This window comes from Cryptotermes secundus, unplaced genomic scaffold, assembly GCF_002891405.2.
Source record: "Cryptotermes secundus unplaced genomic scaffold, Csec_1.0 scaffold579, whole genome shotgun sequence".
NCBI classification, from domain to species: domain Eukaryota; kingdom Metazoa; phylum Arthropoda; class Insecta; order Blattodea; family Kalotermitidae; genus Cryptotermes; species Cryptotermes secundus.
The window spans coordinates 404,744-425,146 of NW_019719366.1; the positions used below are offsets into that span (position 1 = coordinate 404,744).

Here is a 20,403-nt window from a genome sequence, read left to right on the forward strand (position 1 = left end):
AACAAATGACATGGGCAAGCAGGTTGGTATGTTCTCATTGTGTTAATACATATAGAAACAATCTCTCTTATTAATTATACATGGACAGACTCGTCAGAAGACTGTGAAGCCAGCAGGGACAGCCGTTGCTAGGGAATGGCTCTGTGAACCTGCCTGTTCCTAGGTTGCAATCTGGTCTGGCCTTAGACTTGTATTCAGTAGCTATTAGGTTTGAATCTTTGTCAGGGCACTGTCTGTCCTGACTGAGGTTTTTTTTTGGGGGGGGGGTTTCCTCCTCAGTTCATCTAAGCAAATGATGGGATAATTCCAGATTAGGCCATGACCACTTCCTTCCAAATCCTTTCCAATTCATTATTCACCAGTCTTCCTAACATCCGATGCTGTACAGCCTGGATACTGAAAGAATCATTAAATAACCTACCACAAAAAACTGGTTGTTTGATTAATATGTCCTACAGTTGTTATTTTCTGATCAGTTTTGCCCTATGTGCACACCTAGGTCAAGCAAATGGAATAGTAATACAGTCAACTCTCGATTATCCGGGGGCGGATTAACCGGTTTGCGGCTTAACCGGGGCTACTGACGCTTTTTTGAGGCTTATATGTTGTTTAACATTCATTCACTTTTGTTTCACATGGCGAGTTGTAACACTATTTTCGCACTAGTGTGAACCGAGCTCTGCATTCTTTGGTCCCGTTATGCTAACACAATGTTCTAGGGTAGGGGTGAAAGAATGCAAGGATTTGTGGAAAGTTTCAAGGACAGATACATCGCCCCAGTTAGTATCTTTGTATTGATCTTCAAGTGCGTTAGCAAAATGTCAGTCTGTAAAAGGAAGCGTGTTGTGTTAAGTATTCAACAGAAAAAGGAAAATGCCGTGAAAAAGTAAACGACAATATTAAATTTTTTTAAGTGTTAAGTGTGAATGTTCGTAAAAAGTGTTGGATGTTGTCGAAGACTGTGATTGAAATAACTAATTCATACTTCAGTGTAATGTAAAAAAAGTATTAAATAGGCCATGAGATGACATAAAAATGAGGTTGAATAAATTTAAATGCAGGTAGGCCTATAGTATTATGAAGGTACAGTATTACAGTACTACTTTTAATAAAATTTGTCTTAACCGGGTTTTCGATTAATCGTGATTTCCATCCCCACCATTATCCCGGATAATCGAGAGTTGACTGTAGACTGGTATTGTTAAATGTAAACACTTTATTGATAAAGGGAAAAGGTAAAGCTGACCCTGTGTTTAATTGAGCACATACATAAGAATGTATGTGCGAGTGGAGGTACACCTCCACACATTCTTAACCTTCACACCAGCTGGAGCTGAGTTGAGAGCTTCACAACCTGGCTGCTTTACCCCTGGGAAAAGAGCCCTTAGTATCCACAGATAGGGGGCTGGGTGGGCCCAGAGACAGTCTACATTCTGTGGAGAAAAGAAAAATCCCTGGCCACTGCATAGAATCAATTTCCCAAATTTAAATGATTCCTAGCCATCTCAATCTTCAAGAAAGCATGAGGATTGACAAATGAAATAAAAGGTCTCATGTAACATAGTCTAAAATTCTTACAGTAAAATAAATACAAGGTTACGCACACTTCTGGTTTTGGCAAGTTTGCTGCTGTACTGGTGGCTGCATCTGCTCAGAGCTGCCTGCGCTCTTGAGGTGACTGCCAGTAACATCACTGCCATTGCCACTCTCACCCTCTTCATCTGTCACAACCTTGGGAGGATTCGCTGGGTCATAACGGTACACTGAGCCATCAGAATTAATATATGGCTGCCCCGTCTGTCAACATAATCAGTGACATCAGCCCACTGGGAAACTTACCTTCACCTTCATCCTACGTTTCATGTAACACTTATCAGATGAGCCAAGAGGCAGCACTATGAAAATATACCAATTACTGAAAGCATGAAATTGGCAACAACCATTCAATCATTTATTTCATTGACATATGTACCATAAAAATGTAAACAATAATTTCACTCAAACACTGTTTTTACTTGCAGTAACTTCAAAAAATTACATTAAGAAAATATGGCTACTCTGATGGGTGAACAGAAAGGAAAATATTATGAAGCTAACACCCATTTATGGATGCTTGCAAAGGCTTAATTGCATTCAATGACATACGTATTGAATTAGTCGCATCTGTCCACGAAATTTATTTTTTAAGAGTTCATGAAGGAATCAACATCACTACAACGGAGCCCAAAATTCTTAAATTTGTTCCTATTGTTGCTGTAGTAATTTGTACAGAATGTATAAAGTGGCTGGCTGTCTGTCTGGATATTTTAGCTCCAAAAGTATTGGACAGATTTCAACGACATAATTTAGAGTCTACAATAAAAATTGTCATGTGAATTTAAATTTATTTCTAAGTAACTTACCTGTGGATTTATGAGTACACTGCCGGGAGGAACGGAAGCCATGCTGGTCACAGCCCACATCACAGTCTGGTTCTGTTCATGACTATTTGACTCAAGTGTGTTTTGTGGGGACAATGCCCCATGACTAGACATCTGAAGATATAAACCACATTCATCAGATAGTCAAACACAATATGCTATATTCCATAACTTGTCAGCCTGTCAATATATTGTTCTTAGGAACACCAAAAGTGAAAACTGTAGCTGGAGTCATAACTAATACAAACTGTAAGTAACTTGCTTAAACCTTGAAAATAAGAAACATAAGAAAATTCTTCTACAAAAATAATTGCTGTGAGTAGAAATTCACATAGAACATGGGCTATACTGTGAAAATGAGATATGCTGTTTAAAGTTATTCTTTCATTCACCTTGCTTACAAGCTTGTAAACCTCTGTCAACTACCATCATGGAGAACAAAGGCAAGTATGTTCACAGTCTCTCAACTATACAAGTGATTGAATTATAAAGCCAGCTGTTTATTTGCCTGTCCTTATGAGAGCAATGGCGAAGACTGTGGTGGAAATTCTCGTTGTATAAAAGTCAAGTTGACTTACAAGTGATTCTAAAGTCAGTCTGATATAAATGGCAAAACAAATGTTACTATTATTCTGGATGCTGATGATATGACTAGTCAAAGTTGACATTGCACCTAATTTAAGATACAGCTGAAGACAGTAATGGTTTACTATAGATATAAACAGTAAACAGAGTGTACAGGAGATCATAAGATCTTTGGTCATAAACTGTTTGAATCATTATGTGATGAAATAAACCAGTACTATCTATATAAATCATAAAATAAAATTTTACAGAAAATCCTGAAATAGACCAGCATTACTCCAAATGAAATGAAAAAAAGATTAAGAGGTCCAGAGGTCCACAGTTAGAGTCTCAGGTGCACAAAAGGAGCCGTTTTCAAAGGTACCACATTATCCCGAGGTACAATAACATGCCTGTATGAATATTCTCTGCAAGTTGGTGGCAGCAAGGCACCATAAGCCCTTTATGCCCAGGAAGATTCTTAGCACTCCTTCCTGTTAGAGGCTGAATCAACCCCAGGGCTACAGTACAGCTGGAAGGATTAGGTCAATTGAAAAATCCACTGACTTCATCAGGAATGGAACCTCCTACCTTCTGGCTTGTAGCACAGTATCTCAATCAAGTACACCCCCCAGGAACTGAAGAAAGCATGGAGTACTTATATCAAGTACAAAATGTGTTAAAACTTCTTCCAGAGCTATATGAAAGGAAAAACATAAACATATACTATACTCCTGACTATCCATGCATAGATTATCTGTGCAACTTTTAGGAGTGTTCACATCCTTGTGGAGCACCTACTGAGATCATTTAGTCTGTTGGGCCACTAAAACAACTGTTGCATATTCATTTTCATCTGTATTGAATAATTTTAGCAACCATTTTACAAGAAGACTTATATATATTTCTGTGCATACCTTAAGCATAAAAAAAGTAAAAAGTAAAGCTATCCCTGTAACAGGCTGTGAAGGCCCATAGGGTTGTGAGACGTTAAGGGTCCCACATTACCTTGACAATCGGCTCAAAGATGGCGGTAAGGTTGTCAGCCTTACATGCCGGCCATGCTTCACTCCCCAGGAAAATTATTAAATTAATTCCTGGTACTCATTTCTGTTAGAGGCTGAGTAAACCACAGGGCCTAGTGCGGCCGGAAGGATTAGGTCAACTGAAAAAAATTCAATGACCTCATCAGTATTTGAACACGCAACCTTCCGGCTTGTAGCATAGTACCTTAACCACTCTGCTACCGTGTACCTTAAGCATAACCCACTAATATTTATCAAAGTGAAAAATGTTTTGAATGTAAACTGTAAAGGAACATGAATAAAACATTTTATGTTTTCCACAAATCATAAGGTTTTTGAGGTAACTGAACACACTGGGCATTATGTGTACAATTCTTAATTCCTATATTCAGCTATCACCATATACTTCTGATCACACTTGAGACTGGATTGAGGATTTCCCCTCCATTAACATGGATAATTGGGAGTATATTGTATTATGTACATGAAGTACCAAATGCTTAAGCAGCAATCCAACAAACTTCTAAACTGGGCAGCTTCTAGTACTTTCACTGGGAGTAACATACGTCAGTAGTGTCTTTCAATTTCTGTACATGAAAAGCGTTTTAGCTAAATATATGATGCAACCTTATCCTACACTAAGCAAAGGAATATCCAACATAATATGCCTGTGTGTTTACACTGAACCAAACAGATGCTAGCTCACCTGAGGTTGGGTAGAGCTGGAGATGCTCAACTGAGATACAGGGGTAGCGGTTGGGGAAGGTGTGGCTGACGTAGTCGTGTCCGAGCGTTGGGACTGTGACTTATAGCCAGAACTGGAAGGACTGAGGCGGGAAGACATGCTGCTACCAGAATCTAAAAATAGTTTGCATAATAATCATGAATATTCAAAATATATTCATATTCATTTTTAAGAAACTACTTCAAATACTCTTGATTTTAAAGGATACTTATATTCAACATGAAAGAAGTGACACAGGAGAGAGAGGATTGGAGATCTTGTATGGAAATATAGAAAAAAGAAATTCACAGTAGTTTGGCCATGTCATGCAGATGAAAAATGACACAATACAAAAGCTAGCTTTAGATATATACCCACTGGGACCAAAAATGAGGTGTTTTAACCAGCTGAAAGCAGGTAACATGACAGAAAGAGCCTAGACTAGGGATGTTGAATCTACAGCACACAAGACAAATTTGTTTGGCAAATAAATATATTTAATATGCTTCCTATTTTCACCTTTCACTGATATGACAGAGGTTCAACTGAAACCCCTTTCGATTCCAACTACAGAATGAGGATGTCTTCTCAAGGCAGCTCACTGCACATGACTACTGATTTGTCTAAAATTCTGACTCTGGATCTGGTTATGATCATTATGGCATCACATATTGCACTATTTGTAGCTAATTTTCTAGATTAATTCATGCCTATAAAATCTGGAAACAATAGTAATTATAGCATCAAAAATGATGGAAATCAGCTCTGATCTCCAGATGCTCTTCTTATAAATTCCTTGCATTTATGGCATCCAATCTCAAAAAGGTTTCTCGCTCATGGCCTAGAGGAAAGGTTGCAATGGTGTAAACACTTCTGTGAAGAGATGGTTTAGAGAAGTGGAAATGCCAAGTGATGAGTTACCCTCATAATTAACACGCTTCAGCTATGTGGAGTATGAAATTGTCATTTTTTTTCTTCTTATCTGAAGTAGAGTTAGGAAGGCTGCAGGCCTGCCTTATTTGAAAGTAAAGTCCTTTCTTTCTCATCCCAGTAAATATTTGTATTGACAAGATGATTAGCTACTGCAATTTTTTTGTCTAATATATAATTAGGAAAGAGTAAGCTGTGTTCAGCACATATCAGACTTACTCATAGCATTCCTCCATCACATACTCGTGCATTACTGTGAAATTCTTTTAACAATGTTTACTCGTGCAGTAGCATTTCCACTTCTAGACACAAGAAGTGGTTGATTTTAAGATATAGAAACAATTCCAAATATTAATACAAATAAAAACTGAATAATAAATCTTGATCTGTATCTTAATGTAAAGAAAATATTGCAATTGTTTCACATGATATTGTTTTATATCTTCATGTAATAAATATTATAGTTCAAAATGTAACACAACAATCTGTGTTGAAGGGTAGGAGATGAAAATTCATTACATTTATTGTAAAAAAACAAATATGTACCTTGCTTTGTGAGCAGACGGGCCCCTGCACTGTGCGTGCTTGTGCAACTGTCTCCCCGAGAAAGCATAGCCATTGGGTAGCCTCCAAAACTATATGACTTCGACACTGAGTTTCTCAGTGAGTTGGCTTTTAAAGTATCACGACACTCAAATGATTCACCCTTTGGGAGACGCATAGGCCTAAGAGCAGAAGAACAACACTGACTTCAGACTAAATAAAATATGAATCAACACATTTCAAGGCTTATAACATCTTGTAATGCATGCCATTACAAAACCACAACCAAACTCAATAAAATTACAAGCTCATTTCCAAGCTACATTCAACCAGAAGAGCAATGGCAATGAGATTCAGTATGAAGCCAAACCAGTCTGTTCACACAGCTCCAAATTTACTGTTCTACACCCTAAAAAAATTACAATATCAAAAGTTGTATGCTTGTTCAAGATATTGTGGTATGGAAACCCACTACTAGGCAACAACCATGAAATAAGTGACTACACAGAAGCCATTGCTAGATAACAGCTCCACCAACGGACACAAATGCAACAATTCCACTGTAATAGAGGAGCTGTTTTCTATGCGGTCCATGCCGAGGTGTTACGAGCAGGACATACGGACAGAGCCAGTCAGTGGAGTGGAGCTAGTGAAGAATTGGTTGATGAGTGAGTGAGTTGGTTAGAGGACTGCTGCAGTTCAGTCATTGTGAGCTGGTAGATGAAGCTGGGAACCCAGAGGAAGGGAATGTCTGCCATTGAAAGCTGCTACTAAGCAACAGCAGGTGGAGACTGTAACAGACTGAGAATACTAGTCTGTGTGACAGTGATTTGTGAAGTGTAGTCACAAGTTGTGTGTTAAAGTGTTCAACATATTAGATTATCAATCCAAACCCTGTCTATAGTCACTAAAATAGCGTGACAATGTGTTAATATAACATGAATCAACTTATGACCTTATATTACACGGCACCAGCGTTGAATCAATCTCACATGTTCATATTATCTGCCATGTTGTTATTAATTACCACAGGAAACACAAAATACAGGGTTCGGCTAGCTCCCAATGGCATACTGTTCAGGTGAAATTTTGGGAAAACTTGTCAGTAGGCTAAAACACCGATAGGAGATATACATATATCTGGCAAATCTCTCTGTAACTTAAAGGGAGTTGGAAAGTAAAGCATGCCATATTCCATGCTGAGTGAGGATAATGTAGACATGCAGGACTTCAAAGCCACATAAAACTTCTACTGAACTTCACAGCATTACGTATTTCAGATACTATTCCTCAAAGTTACTGCTGTGAAAATTGATAATCCAACTAGCTAAAGTATTTGTTCTTCATGCAAGATTTATTGAAATGGACTGGAATGAAATGACAGAACACATACTTATTATGATGATCTTATACACATTTGTGTTATAAAATATGCACCTTTCGCAATACACTACACAGAACACTGCACTGTCACATATCTTTTAATAAACTTAATGCATGTAACTATGTGTATTAAATTTCATTACATTACTCTTCTACATGCAATTATAATTGCATGTAGAAGAGTAATGTAATGAAATTATATTATTAATTATTAATTAATTAATTATAATTATAATTAATGAAGAAAAAATTATGGACAGTGATCACTTTATGTACTATTGTATGTTATGTAGTCTCCTACCAATCACAAAGCAGACATGACAGAAACAAATCATGGAAAGAGAAGGATGAAATTAAAGAGGAATGACAAAGCAATGAATTCTTCCAGTGACTAATTCAATATTCTCAACATCTTTAGTATTATCTGAATTGAGTGGTTAAAGATTTTGTTACACCAAATATTTTGTATCCTCACTCAGAGGCTTATTATGAGCTGTCCTTTACAAGAAAAAGTCCTGACCACTATTTTATGCATGACAGAAGGCATATAATTAAAGTCAATCTGAACTGTTCATGCACAAGATACATTATGAACCAGCCAGTATTCCGTACTTTTTATTCAAAATGACTAACAACATTGAAAAGGTACATCTGTTAAGTCATTCTATTTCATGTTTTGGATGAACTGGCAACTTCAGTGAGACATATTATTTCAAGCTTCATATTCAAGTCTAAGCAAATTTGTTTCACTGCCATAATTAGTGTTAACACTTTTTAACTTCAACAACATGCAGCACAATTACAGACAAATTTTCATCTCCTGTTCAATAACCATGAAACAAAATAAACAACAAAATAAGCTATTGGAAATTTTGCAGAACCTAAAATCTGGAGCAGACTTAACTCTACAACCTTCAAATCATGCAGCCCTACAGCAACTATGTAATAATTTAAGGAACTGGCCCTATTTTTAAACCACTGGGTAATGCTCACTACCATTCAGTCCAGAACCTTTTGTCTTCTCGTCTTCTGTCCAAAAACATAAAAATTACAATATACAAAACTATAATTTTGCCGGTGGTTCTGTATGGGTGTGAAACTTGGTCTTTGACATTAAGGGAGCAACATAGACTGAGGGTGTTTGAGAACAGGGTATTGAGAATATCTGAACTGAAGAGGGATGAAGTGACAGGGGGTTGGAGGAAACTGTATAATGAGGAGCTTCATAACCTGTACTCTTCTCCAAGTATAATTAGAATGATCAAGTCAAAGGGGAAGCACAATAAATCACTGTAGGTCACGGTGCAAGGGCTGAGAAGGCCCATCTCTTATACATTCATTCATTCATTCATTCATTCATGATTAAGTCAGGGAGGATGAGGTGGGCAGGGCATGTAGCACGAATGAGGGAGATGAGGAATGCATATAGGGTATCGGTGGGAAAGCCAGAAGGAAAGAGACCACTGGGAAGACCAAGTCATAGGTGGGTGGGCAATATTAAAATGGATCTTAGAGAGATAGGATGGGATGGCATGGATTAGATTGATCTGGCTAAGGACTGAGACCAGTGGAGGGCTCTTGTGAACACAATAATGAACTTTTGGGTTCCATAAAATGCTGGGAAATTCTTGAGTAGCTGCAGATTTGGCAGCTCCTCAAGAAGGGCTCAGCTCCAGGAGTAAGTAGGTAACTAGAAAAGCTATCTGCCTCTAGGATGAGTAAATGCCCTGTTCAAAAATGTAGCACTCATAGGATGAAATGGAGATTTTCTTCTCCTAGACGGGAGGAGGCACATGGGGTGAGTAAATGGTAACTTTATTGACTGTCTGTTATAAACAGTTTGGAAAGCAACACTGCAAATGCAATCAGTGCAAACAAGAATGAGAGAAGTTGTGGCTTGTTTTACATCACTCACAGTAACAAGAGGGCTGTAAAAAATCCCTCATTTTAAATGAGACTTTTCCACATACATTACATTACAAATTAATAATACCAGTGTTTATTGTCACTATAATGATGTTCTCGTCATAAGTCAAGCTTGTTCCATCACTGATGATGCTGCATACGAAGGGGGACCCAAAAATAACCGGAACCGACCTGTTGCGCGCGCATGCTTTGTAGTTACGAGTTGTGCTGCTAGGTGGTGTTAGCTGGGGGTCTCCCGCGATTGTTAGTGAGCTGGTGTCAGTCTGAGTTAAGTGGTTTGCCTGTGGTGCTCTGTTGTGTGTGTTCCTGTTTCAACCCTTTGGCGATTAGTGAGATGGCCGACCAGAAGGAACAAAGAGTGTGCGTGAAATTTTTTTCTTTCTGTTAGGGAAAACTGCAGCCGAGACTGTTGGGATGCTTCGGCAAGCCTTTAATAATGATGCTTTGGGGAAATCACAGGTCTACGAGTGGTTTTCCCGTTTCAAATCTGGCAACATGTCAACAGAAGACATGCCATGCCCCGGGCGTCCTTCGACAGGAAGAAATGACGAAAACATTGCCAAAATCAAACGTGCAATTGATGAAGATCGTCGAAAGACCATTGACCAACTTTCTGAGGAAACGAACATCTCATGGAGCACGGTCCAGCGAATTTTAACCGAAGGTTTGCACATGAGACGGGTGTCTGCAAAATTTGTTCCTCGCTTGCTCGGAGATGACCAAAGAGAAAACCGCGTGAATGTTTGCCGCGACTTGAAGAGTGAAGTGCAGAACGATCCAGAATTTCTTAAAAGAATTGTGACTGGCGATGAGTCTTGGTGCTACGGGTACGATCCAGAATCAAAGCAATCATCAAGCCAGTGGAAAACTCCAACTTCACCATGACCGAAGAAAGCGCGTCAAGTGCGATCCAATGTGAAAACAATGTTGATTTGTTTTTTTGATGTGAATGGCATTGTCCACAAAGAGTTCGTTCCGCCAGGACAAACAGTGAACCAACATTTTTACCTGGATGTGTTACGAAGATTACGAGAGAGTGTGCGACGAAAACGGTCTGAAATGTGGAGAAATGGGAACTGGTTGCTTCACCACGACAATGCTCCAGCCCACACAGCTTTGACGGTCTGACAGTTTTTGACAAGCAACAACATGGTGATTGTGCCTCAACCACCTTACTCACCCGACCCGGCTCCGTCGGACTTTTTTTTTTGTTTCCACGGATGAAGAGAAGTCTGAAAGGAAAGCGATTCCGTGATGTGGATGAAGTCAAAGAAAACACGCTAAAGGCTTTGAACAGTATCCAGCCTCAAGAATTCCAGCACTGTTTTGAGCAGTGGCAAAAGCGTTGGGACAAGTGCATTAATGCACATGGACAATACTTTGAAGGGGACTAATATACAGTTCAATAAAAATGCAAAAATAAAAAATAACAAAAATAAATTCCGGTTATTTTTGGGTCCCCCCTCATATTTACTTCTGACTGATCAATTTCAGGCTAAGAAGTTCTAAAATCAAAGTTCTTAAGTAACCATAACCATAGCAGCCTCCATAGTCTAGGGGTAATGTTCCCACCTCATGACTCAAGGTATGCGGGTTCAAACCCGGCGGAGGTCGTGGAATTTTTAAGGGCGGAAAAATTTAGGGAACAAGTCCTCCGGGAGGGACTTTAAGCCGTGGGTCCCGTGTCGTAGATTTACGGCACGTAAAAGAACCTCATGTCTCTAGGAGACCTCTGAGCTAAATCTGGCCAAAAATTTTCCCCCCCAAAGTAGTTTCCAATGCCTCCGGTAGATGGGGAAAGTATTAGGTACCACTGCCAGAGGAGGGGGGACCTCTCTGACAGAAAGGGACTAACTATTAGATACCACTGCCAGTAGAAGGTTGGAACCTCGCTGGCAGAAAGGGGTTGATAGTAAGCACCAGTACCGGTAGGGTATGAAGACAGTAGAAATTAAAAGGGGGGACACACAATGGACCAATAACTGGTCTAAGTGCATGGGGAAGTACACCCCCTCAATACTGAATACTGAACCATAACCATAATCTACCAACCATATTAGTGTTCGGTAGTGTGCATCTTGCCTGCTAACATGAATGCATGAATGTCTCCACTGTGAAACTGATTTTATTATTGCTTTCAAGCAATAATCTTGGGCCACTAGTTGTGAAATACTTGAAGTTACCTGAGTTGGTTGTTATCACAGGCATGCAGTAGCATGTTTGAGCGTAGACGTGATGATGTATCACTGTCAGAACTACTCCATGGCTGTACTTCTCCTGGCCACCTCAGTTCCTCTTGGCTACTGCGTCGAGAAGAGTCATGCAGGGAGTCATTGCATCTGTCCTATTATCAAACACAACATATATATTGCTTCATACATATACTGGCAAAAATTACTCTTTGTTAAAGGACATAACACTAGGGTTATAGAAGAGAAACATTACCCAGATATCAGACAGCTGAACATCACATGAAACTTACAATTCTCAAGATGAGTACAAAGTATACAATGACCCGCTGTTGACACAACACAATTCTGATCCATTTCACACAAAGCGTTCCACTAATATTCAGTACATGGGCCATAAAAATAAATAAAAGGTGAGAACAAACAAGAATAAAGCAAATGTGATCATGGAGCATTTACTCCAGCTGTGTTACTCAAAGCATGTTGATGTCAATGGGAAGCTCTAAGTGTGTGTTTTGACACCAAGATTGTGGCAGGACTACCCTACTAACAAGCTAATGACCACACTTTAATATGCGGCAAAGTAAAGAAGTCTGTGACCTTACACTACCCATTGCAGTACTTGCATGAGTCTTAATTTTGTGCATATGTAAATGGAAGGCAGTGACAGAATCATTCAGGCTTGTGTGCTCACTCAACACGAAAGACACCAAAATCTCTTCACTTTAATAATTTTTGGCAAATGGCAAAATCCGAGAAGTAAGAGAACATTAAATTTTGTACAGTACAATCTTCTGGGATGTTATAGGACATAATCTTGTAGGCATTGAGTCTTCTGGCCCTGCTTGCTGTTTCCTTTGCTTACTCTTCAATCCCAAAAGATGGAGACAGTATGTTCTCTCAAACATCGGCGAACTTATACTGGTCTACACGATGTAACATCCAAGAAGATGCCCTTCATAGTCAGTGCCATGAGTACCTCAAATTTCACATTAAATTTTGTGACAGTCAGGTACACTTGGTCTCTGACATTAAGGGAGGAAGATAGACTGAGGGTGTTTGAGAACAGGGTGTTGGAGAAAACTGCATAATGAGGAGCTTCATAACTTGTACTCTTCTCCAATTATAATTAGAATGATCAAGTCAAGGAGGATGAAGTAGGCAGGGCATGTAGCATGAGTGGGGGATATGAGGAAAGCATACAGAATATTGTTGGGAAAGCCAGAAGGAAACAGACCATTGAGAAGACCAAGGCATAGGTGGGTGAACAAAATTAAAATGGAACTTAAGAGAGATAAAATGGGATGCTATGGATTGGACTGATCTGGCGCAGGATAGGGACCAGTGGAGGGTTCTTGTGAACACGGTAATGAACCTTCAAGTTCCATAAAATGCTGGGAAAGTCTTGAGTAGCTGCAGAATTTGCAGCTCCTCCAGAAGGGCTCAGTTCCATGAGTGAGTGAGTGAGTGAATGGGTGAGTGGGTGGGTGAGTGAGTGAGTGAGTACAGTCAGGCACAAGATTATCACATACAGTGACAAAGCCATGGGTTGGACTGTAGAATGAAGGTTTGAAATTTGGGGTGTGGGGAGAGGCTAACAAACACTGGAAGACACCTACAGAAAGGAAGGTCAGGAGTAATTTCTAATGAGGAAATAATTACCAGTGTTTGAGAGGACAGAAGATGAATAACTGACAATACAGCATAAATCACTGATGCGTCACATGGAATGTGTCATGCTAATTTGCATGATTAACATGCATCAAGTGCATGTGTATCTTGTTCAACAAAATCCCATACAACTGAATATGAAGAATTATCCTTCATTAGCTGGGACATGACTTTAGTCCATACTGAACCAGGAATTCGGCAACAATGCTTTTGGGGACAATATAATGAGTGCTGTCTATCAAATTCACAACCCAAAAGTCAAGCATCATGATGGAAGTTACTTTAAACACACAGGAAGCAGATTAGTTACACAGACTATTTAAAAGGAAAGGTGATGCCAGAGGCGTCCTTCAGCAGCCAGGGAATTGCTCACAACTTCATTCCAAAAAAGTGTGTTGTAAAGAAGACCATGTACCGACATTCCTCAAAGTATGTGAGAAGTTATCCACCACAAATGCCTTCATCTTTGGGAAACCAGCAACTCATCCATGACTATACACCAATTCATCACTCTACTTTGGTAGCAAACTCTCTGACCAACAGTAGTATCACTATAGTTTCACATTCTCCAGTAATGTCTTCTGATTACTTCTTTTCCCAACAATGAAATCCCTCTTGGAGGGGCACACACTGCAGTCTTAAGAAGAGGTAAGAGAGATTATGAAGTTAGAACCAAGGGAAGTTACAGAAAAAGGGCCACAGGAGTGTTTCTTGTAGAAGAAACAGAAACATGTAACAACAGATTGAACTACACATGCACCGAAATCTTCCATGGGACAGGTGTGTTCAAGTGGGTGTAAATTCACTAACTTACTTGCATTACCACATACAATATGAGAACTACATATTCTGAAACACAATAATTTCCATTCAAAACCTGGTGACCGAAGTGTGTGCAATCCAACTTGCGAAAAGGATTGAAGATGACAAAATAACACAAACCATGACATAAACACATCTGGAAACGAAACTCTTATCAAATATTCGTAATATACAACACATAGAATATGAGTCATGGTATTGTACAGCAGATGACTCAGATATGAAGTTTAGGTAAGGCTACTGCCAAGATACCCTGACGAATCAAATATATTGACCCCATAAAATGAGAGTATTTACGGATTATTGCCAACAAAGAGTTCATACTATGAAAGACTAATGAAATATTAGAAGGTTTGAAATTTTCATGGTGGTGATTGTTCAGACTGTAGTTTACAGGCCTGTGACACTGTGTAGTCTTGTAGGCTGATATCAATGTATCAGAAAAAAAAGCTATCTCCAGCTTCATGGTTAAGTGTAGTAAAGTAAAGCCATCCCTGTAACAGGCCGTGAAGGCCCATAGGGTTGTGAGACACTGAGGGTCCCACATTATCTAGACAATCGGCTCATAGATGGCGGTAAGGTTGTCAGCCTTATGCACTGGCCGCGCTTTACTTCCCAGGAAAATTATTTATTTAATTCCTGGTACTCATTTGTGTTAGAGGCTGAGTGAACCCCGGGGCCATAGTGCAGCCGGAAGGTTAGGTCAATTGAAAAAATCCAATGACCTCATCGGGACTTGAACCCGCAACCTTCCGACTTGTAGCATAGTGCCTCAACCACTACGCTACTGCGTGCCCTTGGTTAAGTGTAGAGAGCGAGGAATTGGCTCAGTGATGTCACTTTCTTGACATGGCAGCATCACAACTCAGAAGACCACAACCTGACCAATCACTGCCATGAAAATCTCGAAACTTAACACCAATTACCTCTACAGGGAAGCAATGTTACAGATTCATTTACTGGGCACCTGCTCTATCAAGAAAATGATACAACTGAACCAGGTCCTCACCTACACACTTCAAATCTGGAACTACATTCCTCTGAAATGCCAGTATCTGTCTACAAGACCACATGATAAAACAACCCAAAGTGTATAGGAAGTAAATAATCTGCTTGAGAAATGAGTGTTTTTAACCACCTAATTTACCAGTCTGTAACCATGACAAATCTATTCAATCATATCATTCTGCCAAACATTCTAAATATCAATATCATGTTTCTTTGACTATATTTCTGGCTATTAATACATAACAATGTTACAATACAAGATTTTAGTAACAATCATGAATACAAGCAGAAATCTACATACATTAACTTACTAACATTAATTTATACTTCACCTTTAGACATAAAATTCTTCCTGTAATCTATATGATACTACAGTATTTGAAACATCAAACAAGTTTCTACAATTTAAAATATCACAGTATGAAGACTATAAAAAAATTATGACAGCAGAATAAAGCATGACACAAAGCTTACACAAACACACAACAGTGACAAACATGTACAGTAGCAGCAACAAGGGAAAAAAATCAACATTACAAACACAGGTAGACAAAACACATGAAGCAAAACATCATGTAACGAAGGTGACATTGCAAAGCATGACTTCAATGATTTGTGGGGGATTGCAGGGGGCCAGATTTTCTGTACTCACTTCGCGATTAAATATCCTTTTCCTTGCTTTTTCATATTCCTCCTCGCGTTCCTCGAAACTTTTGCTCCGTCGCGACTCGGAGCTAAACTGCCTCTCGGGAGACTGCAACAGGGATTCATAATCGAGACGGGGTTGCCAGTCTGTTAGAACTCGGATGTTCTATTCCTCATAATGACAAAGTGACGTAATTCCAAAATAAGATAAACCCATGACAAGAAAGGAAGACAAAGATGAAAAAACTGAATAAGATGCTTCTACACCACAAAATGGCAGAAGTGTCTGCAGCTCCCAGACTGCATTGGCTTGTGATATGACAGCTGCATGTTTGTGTGTGGTTCTTCGGTGTCTGAAGAGCATTTCTAGATCTAACTAACAGCTCACTGAACTGGTCTATCATGTTGTCATGCATCACAAATTCTGATAAGCAAGCAAGATGTTACATTGAACACAAAATTAATATTTTTATACAAGCTTGTGAAACACAAATTATAAATTACAAGCTAACTAGACTTCAACCTTAATAATAAATGTATCCATCCTCATGCTTCAACTCAGAAATTGCTGAGTGGGTTTGAATTAGCCCTGGTATTTCATTCTACAACATACATGGTAAGGTCAATTTAATTTTGGTTTAAATCTATCCAGTATAAATCTTATCATGTAAGAATTGAGGTTCAACTTTCTCAAAAAAAAAATTACTCATTATACAGAGCTCTTCCATAAATCTCATTGGTTTTACAGCCTCTAGTTGATATATATATATTACATAATAAAATACAAGCAAGATAATAAGTCCCTATACTCCTAAGAGTTCCATCAGCAAGACTTGTATGTTGCTCTATATTAAAAAAAATTTGTATTAATTCCTACCATAAGACACCATAACAACGTGCGCGAGATGAAATCAACCAATAAACTGAATTATATCTCCTATAAATGAACATTCATACCACAGAGGAATTCAAATTCACTAATAGCACAAGTGGAAAATATTAGATATGTGCAAGTCTCAAATATTTAAATTGAATCGAGAGAAGAAAAAAATTGTTCTCCATTCAAATGTTATTTTTATTCTAAATTTTTAGATCTTCCTGATAACTCTATTCTTTGCAAGCCGGGATCATGTCAAAAAGGGCCAGTATCATATTTGCCCAAATGGAAGATAAGGTTCTTTCCCTTTCAAGGGTTCCAAAATTATGGGTCGTCATTGTTGTCAGCGTCATAAAATATATATATATATATATATTAGATGTTTCTAATCTATTTTAAGTTTTTAGCATTGTCATGACACAGTTCATAACATGAATCACTATCACGCTATAATGCTATGAGAGTATCAAATAAAGCACGAGAAACAGGAATATATTTCAAGGTCATGGTCTCTGAGCTCCCACAAGCTTACATAAAGTACAATCAAAGTTACGAAACAAAAGCACTCTTCGCCAGTTTACAATATCATGTTATTCTGTGCTCAACACAAAAATTGCAGGTCATGTCAAGAAGAGAAGTACTGGTTTTATCACAGAATATCAGGTGCTGCAGCTATGGTTCATACTTTTAAGACTAGGACGATTAAGTATGAAGAACAAACAACTACAGAGTGGCAAGAAATTACAGCATTCCAGAAGCAAACATCAGAAGGTGGAAACAACAAAAACTGGAACTTATGCCAACTTTATGTGAAAAATGTAATTTGTGCACATTCAGTGACAGAACAGAATATCAGCTTCATACAACATCATTCCTCAGTGAGAGGGTGAAATTTTAATTCCATTTCAGAATGGTGTGTACGCCACAGCAAAATTCACTTCGCAAGAAGTTATCATCACACTTTGAGGCAATGTCAGAAGAAATTCCACCCAGTTACACCATCAATGACAATGACAATCATCGTAGGTGGAAGATCTGTTGCCATAAAAATATGAGGCAAAGAGAAGATATGAGCGAACATAACAATGATTGAGTTGGCACGCAGCCAATAACTATATCTAAGGTGCAAGGGCCGTGCCATAGCTCAAGCGGTTAGTCGCTGGCTTCCCACTGCGGTGGCCCAGGTTTGATGCTGGGCCTGGTCAAGTGGGATTTGTGGCGGACAAAGTGGTGCTGGGGCAGTTTTCTCCAAGTACTTCTCATTCTTGTCTCATTTCCTGAAGATTTTCCAAATTCTCATTTTCAACTAAAAAAGTAATTCTAAAAATGGCTATCAAACATACTGTGACATATAAAACCGTTGCTAGGCAATGTCTGTGGCATAAGTAAATATATGATAGCCTTTCCTTTACTGAGTAAAGGCTTTGCAAACAGACATGTTCCCATGGCAACAATTGAACTACAACGATGAGGAATGGGTATTTATGCATGCCAAGGCCATATAAGAAGACCCCAGTGTGACAGTCAATCAGATGATTAGGAGGTGGTGTGGGATGGCTGCCAGTTTTGGAGTTAGCTGTGAGAAGTTACCGGCCAGTACGGACATGAACATAGAAGCTGAGGAAGCTACAGCATTGAAAGCCGTTACCAGGCAGCAACCGGTGAAGATACAGCAGACTGAGAAGACTCTGTACGTGCTGTAGTGAATTGCAGTGTGTGTGAATTAGCAATAACGCCTTAGATACTTGTAGTTATGATCTGTAAGTGATCAATAAATCCAATGACCAACCCAAACCCCATTTCAAGTCACTCATACGCAGAACAATATATACTCAACTGGAGTAGAGCCTTTTACTGCTGCTGAAATGTAGTTAGTTTGAACTATGACAAGACAACTGAAGCATAATTCTGAGCAGCTCAAACTCATGGAAAATGTCATATGGCTGATATGCATTAAGAAAATTAAGTATCTAGAAGTGGCAGAAGGTTTTAAAAAGTTTCTGATCACTAGACCAAAACAGCATAATAAATATTTTTTCCAAAACAAATTTTCATACAAAAATGGAACAATTACTTGCAGAACACAGAAAATTTTAATACATGCTAGATTTATCAAAAGCACAATTTTCAAGGAACCAAGCCTCCATGTTGGACAAGGACTTACTGTACACATATATGTAGAGTAATCCAGAAGTATTGAAACACTCTGAAAAATGCATGACCTGTTATTTCTACTGAAACATTCTGGATGAACGCCGAAAACAGCCCATTTTTATTTTGGTTTTTAAAATTGATAAATTTGGTGAGTGGTGTTTTATATACTGCATTTTTTACAAATACATACAGAAAATAACCCGTGAATGTGAGGTCCAGAGAATGAGGCAGCCAACCAGCTGGTCCATCACTAATGCTTGATCTACCAATTTTTACATAACTGCAACAACAGCTGGCCACAATAAAGATTTTGTGCCACTCAAGGACAGAGTATTTGGTGGCAAGATCATTACTGTAATATGTCAGTGTCCATTCTTTTATCCTACTAAATCTAAATTTCACTTGTCATCTGTTCAGGAAGCAAAACAAGGACTTCCCCACGCTGCCACTCATGATCCTCTGCAACCAAATCATGACCTACAGACATGGTAAAATACAATAGTACAAGCCGTCAAAAAATTATGTATCCAGTTTCTTTAACTAACATACAGTAAGGGTAGATGCATTCACCATATAGGAGAGAGTCAGTAAATAGGTCACAAAGGGAAGTAAATCAGCTGTAATGGACATAATAGGTTTTCTATATGTATCACTAGGCAGCAGCACAGTACAGTTTCATGACAGTCTAGGGAGAAGATTTTCATGCGCATGTTCAGAGACTGGTTTCAGTAGTCAAATTGGCGACCATGCTTCAGTGTATACTACCAAAGAGCAGAATTCTGTCATGCAGTTTTTTTTTTTGTGGGCAGAAGGACTCAATGCAAAGGATATTCACAAAGAAATAGTTCCTGTTTACTATGGGAAGTGTGTGTTGCATAAAGTGGTTCATAACTGGGTCAAGAAATTATCTCAAGGGGGTTCGAAAGTCGCAGATGATGACCAACTAGGTCACTCTGTTGAGATTGCAACAGAAGCAATTGTGCAGCAGGTGGAAGAGTTGATTCCAGCTGACACAGAATAGCAACAGACAGTACAGCAACTGCATTAGGGTTTTCCCACAGTTTAGCATACAGTATAATGCTTGATCGTTTGAAGTTTCACAAAGAGTATGAATGGTAAGCGCTCACAGAACTTAAGGATCGAGAAAAACTCAATGTGTCTGTCCTTACAACATCTCCAAGTCTTATGGCATGTAAATGAATGAGAAGATACACTTAATAGAATTATTACTTGGAACAAATCATGGGTGCATCACTGCCAACCTGAATCAAAGCATGCTTCAACGCAATGGAAGCATCCCAGTTGACCTTCAACCAAAAAGCTCAATGTTATGAATAAGCAATCAACTGGGAAGGTTATGCTGACCATGTTTTGGGACTGTTAGGAGTTCCACTTTGTCCTTTACATAACCCTTTAAAAAATACATCTAACGGACTGATACTGAAAGAAAGGGGAGGTCAAAAAGTCAGGGCTTCTTTACAAATCTACTGGACATGCAATAACTGCACCTCAAGTAGGGTGC

At 38.8% G+C, this 20,403-nt stretch overlaps 1 protein-coding gene across 1 annotated transcript in view; it reads right to left on the reverse strand.

The window, feature by feature from the left end:
• Positions 1-20,403, reverse strand: part of LOC111864854 (R3H domain-containing protein 1) — a 104,087-nt gene that overhangs the window by 26,616 nt on the left and 57,068 nt on the right. Inside the window, exons 8-13 of the mRNA XM_033751647.1 lie at positions 15,858-15,959; positions 11,699-11,859; positions 6,210-6,388; positions 4,716-4,867; positions 2,403-2,534; positions 1,605-1,797 (exon numbers count right to left, since the gene is read on the reverse strand). Of these exons, the coding sequence (XP_033607538.1) occupies positions 1,605-1,797; positions 2,403-2,534; positions 4,716-4,867; positions 6,210-6,388; positions 11,699-11,859; positions 15,858-15,959 (919 nt within the window). The remainder of the gene's footprint in view (positions 1-1,604; positions 1,798-2,402; positions 2,535-4,715; positions 4,868-6,209; positions 6,389-11,698; positions 11,860-15,857; positions 15,960-20,403) is intronic.